We start from the raw sequence: 7,651 nt of genomic DNA, 5'->3' as shown, positions 1-7,651 counted from the left end.
ATATGTATAATTATTGTTCACCAGGAACGAAAAATAAACCTTTACCGTACATTTTAATAAATGATAAAAGTCTATGAATGATAAAAAATCAGAGCCGCAGCTCAACATCAAATTTCAGACCAAGCACATTGGTGAGTTGTCCTGTTTTCAGAAGATGCTGAGGGCCCTCCATGTGGCCTTCAAGGACCCCTTGGTCCCTCAGGCACCATGTTGGTGACCCGTTTTAGAGCGTGTGTGTATCGGTACTTCAGGTAACAATGGTGCCTATAATTATTTCATTTTATTATTCATTTCAGCTCTTGACGATATCATTCAGGAAGTGTTATTAGTTAGTTTAAAATAATAATGTCTTTAAGAATTAAAATATGATGAATGTAAGTTAATCTATTTAAGATGCCTGTAAATAAGATATAAAGTCGATAAGATGGAGACTGGTAGTAGTCTGGTACTGTAGATCCTCAGACCCAATGGAAATAATGTAGTCCTGGATACCAAAGGTCACAGAAAGGACAGAAGTTTGGAGAACAGATTTATCACAAAACAATAATTACTGATGATGATGTCATTGTATTATGAATGTAATATAATGCAGCTCCTGAATATGCTGGATATTTCCCCTTATTTATGTATAAAATCCTTCATAACATGGAAATCTTGCACTTTGAGACTGCTTTTGTGAAGAGAATGATATCTCACATGACGATAGCAGCAGCCACTTACTTAATCAGGCTCGTTGCTCTGGTGCCCAATCTTCAGTCACTTGCTTAACAGTCAAGCAGTTCGTTGGCCTAGTGTTCAGAGCAGTGTGGTTATGCTCTGAGAAGGTTGCAAGTATCCGATTCGATCCCCACAGCCTGCAGTCTGGGGCAAATGCAGAGAGGGAATTTCTCCATTGTGGGACAATAAAGGGATTTATATTTCATTACATTTAAATTTTAAGATTTAAAACCTGTTGTTTTTAAGAGAACACAGTTGTTCTTCTCAACAGCAAAAAAAAAAATCCAGCAATCATTTTTCCTACTTGTAAGTGGAGGTACCGGTAATACTGTATAAGTTCAACCAGCTGTTTAGCAGTGTGCAGATCAGGGAGGAGCTCCACTGCGTCTCTCCATAGCAGGAGGAAGCTGTTATCCCATCCTGATGGGTTTTATAGACCTCTCTTAGGTTCAATGTTTTTGTTTAACCATTTATTAATCAGAAGATTTATGGTTTCTCAACAGCAATAGAAAGTTTCTTTATTTCATTATTTGTCTGTTTTCTGCCTTCAACAGATTACGTGACTGGAGTACCCAGAGGGGACAAGGCACTGGGTTATGTAAGTGTTACTGGTCACAGTGGGATGTGCAGCCACAGAAAGCTCTGAATTAGACTTTCATGTCTTAAACTGTAGTTCAAAATGTCCTGAGGTTTATTTTCCCTGGATGTTTGTCACCTGAGACGCATGTTTTGTTTATAAAGTCAAACAGCCACTTTTTTTTTGCTTCAGCTTGATATGATTCATGTCCTTCTGGTGTTTTCTTAGTTCGCGTTGTTTGAGTTTTTTTTTATTGTGCCTTTTAATAACTGACCAACTTGCACTGCTTCAGCAGCACTGATCAAATGTTTAGGGCCAGTTTCTAAACACAATTTTTTATAAAGATCTGATGTTTCTTTTAACTGTTTTTTTTCTAATTATAATAAAGATTAGGTTGCATCAGCAAAAGGGCTTTGCTTTAATTACAAAGATCGAGTTTAAATCTCCAAGATACTGGACACATTCATCGATAAATAAAACCTAGTTTTAAAAACAAATCAAAACAGATCTTTGCAACACAGATTGTTGCTCAGTAACTTTCTCTAGTTGAACATCTCAATATGTACAATGGCTTAGTGTAGAACATGATCCCATAATACATTTAAAGTGTGTCCCACTCAATATCATAAGATAAAAGCTGTAATTTATTGGGTTATCTTGTGAAACTATTAACTTATTGTTTTGGCACACAAAGGCTTTCTTTCCTAATGGTTAAGTAAATCATTATAAGGCGTCTCATGCCAGAGAGAGCGGTCGGTAACACACAGCTCTGCTGTCAAAATGGTACCAGCATTATGTCACATTCTCCTCCAGGTTTGCCTTTATTGTATTTTATGTTTCATAATCAAGTTAATCTGATACCAATCTTTAAAATAGACTGATTCAATACAGGATCAGTCTACCAATAGCTGATATATCCTGCCAATATCTATGGGCCGATTTGACCTTTTCTTGCTTCTTTAACATGATAAAAAAGACACAATTACAAAAAATATTAAACAGTTTAAACAAAAATAGAAACATTTATGATGGGGCTGATCAATTTGGCCAAAAAGGTAAAATTGAGATCCTTTTCAACCAGTGTTTTAAATATATTTTGGTTTTCCTTTGCACTAACCACCAGCATGTAGAAGTTTCACCCCAAGGTTTTTTTTTAGGACTTAGAAAGCATGCATGTCCAGAGACCTTTGTTGTCAGACTTTACCGTAACGTTTGTGTGGAAAAACGTCTGACTTCTGCTATTCTCTCTTTCCTTCTGTTTGGCTGCAAACCACTTTAAGTCTAATCCTGCCACTTAAAGGGCTGGAGTTTAGTGTCTTACTCTTGTTAAATGTCATGTGACCAAAACTGAGTGCCTCTACCATTATAAAAAAAAAAATTTTTTTTGTTAAATTCCATTTATATTAAAATGCAGCTAATTGTCCAGCACTAATTTATTATAAAACTCAAGGGTATGAAATCAAACTAAACAAAAGATGCAAATAGGACAAATACCAATGCATGCGCTTTACCCGATCTTTTTTTTTTTTTTTTACCCGATCTTAAAGCATGGCTGAATGCGCTAAGTCTGTCTGTGCTCTCAGCTGCTTACAGATTCTGATTTTAAGGAACCTGACAGTCACCACCTTCCAGTTTCTGTTTCCGCTCACTGTCTCACCCTCTCAAACCTCAAGAGATTTTTAAAGCTTCCCTTCTTATACGTCTTAAATCCTGTACTTTGGTCCTTTTTAACAGATAAACTGTGAAATTCAAAGCTGTTTAGATCTTGCAGCTAATAGGATGTTGTTTTTGCCACACTGTTGCTTTAGGTCAACATCTTCAACGGGGCCAACATGGAATCCATGATTAACTTCACCGGCTCTCAGGTAAGCTGCTGGGTTCAGTAAACGATGTATAGGTGCATTCTCGGGTCAGAGTGATGCATCCATGTAATATAGGTTTATTCAACACCATTTTTTTATTTATATTCTGGATGAAGTACTAAATATGGCCTCGTCTTATAAATTCAAGAGCAACCATTCAAATGCTGTGTAGTAGAAACAGTTATTTCATATCTGGGCATAACTATCCAAGAGAATGAGTGAAATTACAAGTTGAATCTCCAGTAATTGCAAAAAAGTAAACAAAAAACAATCCACTGGACTTTTTTTTCCAAGTTTGTAGACTCTTCGCCTCCCATCCAGCAAGCTTTTTCAATTCATTCACAAACTTTTTCGTGAATTGAAAAAAAAGCTTCCTGGATGGGCCCTTAAACAACGCCACATTTGGTCTGTGTTGAAGGACCCAGAGGTCGTTCCTCCTGTTGATGCCCACGTTTGTGCAGGCGTGGAAAGACTAATGTGAGTCCTGGTCTGGACTGAGCAACCAGCCCTGGACCCACTCTTTGGGGAGCTCTGGATCTGCTTCCAACCCAACTTTGATGTGGTTTGCTAATGTCAAAACAAACCAGACTGGATCCAACCAAACTGCAGAAAACATACATCCCTTAGATTCTGGAATCATACCCCATTCCTCGAACTGTAAAGTGAACTGTAACCTGTAGAGGTTACAGTTCACTTTCAAAGAGGATCATTTGAAATGAAAACTGTGCCAAACAAAAAGAAACTACTGTAAATCTGCAGCTGGTTTGGACCATCAAAGCAGACTAAGGACCTAATATACCCCCACTAGCCATGTTTTCATTCCACTGAAATGCAAATTTCAATCATTTCATATTTTCATAAGCAAACTTTAAAAAATAGGTTAAAGTCCTGTCAGACTTAGCTTAGGCTAGTGGCTGCATAATGGAGCTTAGAAATGACCCAAGGTTAGCATTAGAATAAGTAGACCTGGTAACTGGCTGGCAGTAGGTGTGTAACAAGAGCATGTAATACATGTGTCCCACTTACTGGTAGAGGGGAGTTCAGGGGAAGTTTGTAACATTCAGATATTTCACATTTAATGACAGAACCCTTTTTTTTTTTTTTTATTGAAATTTTTATTTGGAAAAGCAAGTTACAATTACTTTGTACATTCAAGCTTCCACCACAGTGGAAATATGGGAAAGAACAACATAAGCCGATCCAGAGTTTTTGTATAATAACCAAACATCTATAACTGAAAAGCGAGCGAGTGGGAACATGAGGTCAATTTTTCCTTATATTTGGGGAAAAGCACAATCCAGGATATAAGCCTGCCAATAGGGTACAATACACAGCACAACTGTATTTGCATGTGATCAGACAAGTTTAGATCACAGGGATTACTAATTTTACATAGTTTGTCCACTTAGACCAGATCCTGAAAAATGATTCCCTTCGTCCTTGGACAGAAAAAGTTAGCTTATCCAGCATGTAAATGTCCTGCACTATGCTAAACCACTCCTCAACTGTGAGTGTCTTTTTAATTACAGCCAGTAGCATTAACAGCATTTTTTTTGACAGGACCCTTTTTAATACTTTGGCATTGATTAGGCCCCAAATACAAGTGTGGACACACACAGACGTAATGAGAACAGTCCTTTTTAGGAGACCTTCAGATGCCACTTTGTGACACTGCGATCTACAGTGTGACAGAACAACCAGCGACCTTAGGCGAGTCTCATCAAAGAACTGCTTCTTTTTTGTTAAAACCAACATCAGAAATATTGAACCTGTTCAGGAAAACTACATTGTTTCAGGAAAAAGTTCACCCTGTCAGAATCTTCCTAAACTGTTTGACCAATTTCTTGGTCCTTCAGGATCTTGTTAACACTGAATAAACTCCTGATGCTGATAAAGGGCAGTAGGTTAAACAGAGTGGAAGAGAAGCTGTCAGCAGTGGAGTTCATGACAGAGTTCCTGCCCATCCTGAATAAGTCCCCCTCTTAACCCAGCAGCCTCTGTTTTATCAGCTTGTCACTGTCCAAGCTCTCCATGTTCCCATTAATAGCTCTCTGATAAAAAGTACTGCCTGTGGAATCGGCCTTTTCCTGTTTTCACAGCCAGATCTAGTGACAGGCCAGTTTTCTGAACGCCTCATCTTACTTCCCCTCCTCCATTTTTCCTTCAGATGGCCGCCTACTTTGGACATTCAGTGGCTGCCTCCGATGTTAATGGTGATGGGTAAGTGCTCTTCCTGTCTGCCTCAAAGCTGTCTTTTAACAGCTGACATTTCCTGGTAGTAGGTCTGCATTGACTAAAAAGGCTTAATAAACCACGCGTGTAAACCACCGCCCAACCGGCTTTGATGATGTTTAAGTGAAACCAGGTTCAGGCTTTGGTGACATCATTAAAGACAGAGGTCATATTTAAAGTTTTTATGGTTCTGCTTTTGTTGATTTTGAGGAGTATTTTCTTGTCAAAATTTGATGCATTGCAGCTTCAGAAGGAAAATTCATTGGCACCCCTAGTGAGCATTATAGGCCTCTTTACCAAGGACTTCCTGTTTAGGCGAGATGAGTGGAGGATCTGTCACACTAAAAGTTAAAGTTCATGTCATCAAAAACAGTTTAATTAGGTTAACATTTGCTCGCTAAGGCAAACTATGAAGTGTATTTTGTTCCATTATTGTTGCAAGCAAAGAACACGAGTTGTAAATGGAAGTTAAAAAAGAAATTAAACTTTTTGACAGTCAATTTACTGGTTTGACTGATTTCTTCATTTCAATTGTTTTCATGATTTATTTTTCAAATGTTATGTTATTTCAAAAGCGGTCATATTTTTTATTTGCTAGTTTTATTTTTCAAATTTTTGTGTTTTTCAGAATGGATATTGTAAATGTGTATATTTCACAGATCCCCTTCTTGTCACGTTAAGCCAAATGGAAATGCTCCCTCGTGACAATAAAAATGTTGCTGCTAACATCCATGCAGACCAACATAAATGCATGTTCATTCCTCACTCCAGATTAAAGACCAACTAGAGAAAAGAAGAGAATCTGATCTGAAAACACAATTTGAAAAAAATGCAGGTTGTAAAACTCGAACTGAAAAAGAGAAATAAAAAAATATATATATTTGAAAACAAGAATCTGTAAAACATCTTTTTTTACATTTAATTTTTTTTATTTTTATACAAAAATGTTTTTAAATTGAAGTATAAAAGATATAAAAATATATTTTTTAAAACTATAAAATATATGTATATTTTTTTAAACTAAAACGTCACTCTCAAAAACTTTCTTTGTTTTTATCATTTTCAAGGTTTTATTTCCTGACGGCATTTTTTTTATTTCTTTATTTCAGCTTACAAAATATGTTCTTTGCCTTCAACAGTAAAGTGAACCATAATGAAGGTCATCTTTTGGCCTTTCAGTAGGATGATTAGTCAGAAAGCAGAAATTAATCATAAGAACCAAATCAGCTTTTTTCCATTCACTGCATCAGGCTCCAGACCTAACACCTACAGGATTATCTGCATAAAAAAGAGCAGAGGATAGAAATTAAGACTCTAGATAATGTAGAAAGATTGTGCCAATGCTGATAAATCTTGCGCATGATTTATATAAATTTTCCAGAAACAAGTTTGTCTTTCATCCAGGAAACGCATTCATTAAGTGAAAGATACAAATGAGATTTATTGTGAAAAACAACGATAACCAAATGAGGAAAAACTTCTTTTTTTTTGCTCTGTTTCAGTTTTGTTGATTTGCTGGTTGGAGCCCCTCTCTTCATGGACAGAGGCCCAGATGGGAAACTGAGGGAAGTGGGACAGGTAGGAAGACGATGCACACCATTCAATGACTGTACTTATGTAGCAAAAGATGTGAAAAGGGCCAAGATGGATCAGTGTTAACACACTTTGGCAATTTTCACACTTGATGCTCACTTCCTATTGTATACTGAAATCTGTTTGGTGTGGTTTTGATTCTACTAAGCGAGCCTAGTGATAATTGCCACACTTAGGAGGGTGTAAACATTTGTTTAGCAATCACAGAGGAAGTACAGTACTCTCAGAGTAAGGATTTATGAATACCAAGAAAACCTTCTACCAAATAAGGCCAGATATTACAAATATTAGCTCTAGTCCATCGGAGAAAAAGTGCGTGGGCGGGGAGATGCTACATTTGACAAAGGCAAGTTATAGAACCTAATTCGGGGGATCAAAGGAGCCCAGCGAAAGATTGGATAAGTTAGCCGGGGAAACAGCACCAGGGTAGGAAGAGGCTACAGCTGACAGAGGCTAACTGCTGTGGATTAAAACAGAACAGAGCAGGATAAGATAAGTCTGGATCATTATAGAAGGGGGATAGGGTACAGATGACCAGGAGGAGGACAGCGGGGCTTTGGAGAAGCCCGCCAGGTAGACAAAGCGTAGAGAGGCTATGGCCGACAGAGGCTACCCTCTAGGCTAACTGCGGGCAATGGAATGTGGACAGCAGAGATGCATGCCCCATGCA

At 37.6% G+C, this 7,651-nt stretch overlaps 1 protein-coding gene across 1 annotated transcript in view; it reads left to right on the top strand.

The window, feature by feature from the left end:
* Positions 1 to 7,651, top strand: part of LOC107098331 (integrin alpha-V-like) — a 68,876-nt gene that overhangs the window by 33,535 nt on the left and 27,690 nt on the right. Inside the window, exons 9-12 of the mRNA XM_015395958.1 lie at positions 1,272 to 1,315; positions 3,103 to 3,159; positions 5,324 to 5,376; positions 6,891 to 6,966. Of these exons, the coding sequence (XP_015251444.1) occupies positions 1,272 to 1,315; positions 3,103 to 3,159; positions 5,324 to 5,376; positions 6,891 to 6,966 (230 nt within the window). The remainder of the gene's footprint in view (positions 1 to 1,271; positions 1,316 to 3,102; positions 3,160 to 5,323; positions 5,377 to 6,890; positions 6,967 to 7,651) is intronic.

The sequence above is a fragment of the Cyprinodon variegatus genome, unplaced genomic scaffold (genome assembly GCF_000732505.1).
Source record: "Cyprinodon variegatus isolate N-32 unplaced genomic scaffold, C_variegatus-1.0 Scaffold769, whole genome shotgun sequence".
Classification (NCBI taxonomy): domain Eukaryota; kingdom Metazoa; phylum Chordata; class Actinopteri; order Cyprinodontiformes; family Cyprinodontidae; genus Cyprinodon; species Cyprinodon variegatus.
Note: the sequence above shows the minus strand (reverse complement) of the source record. Positions and strands in the feature narration are given on the sequence as shown.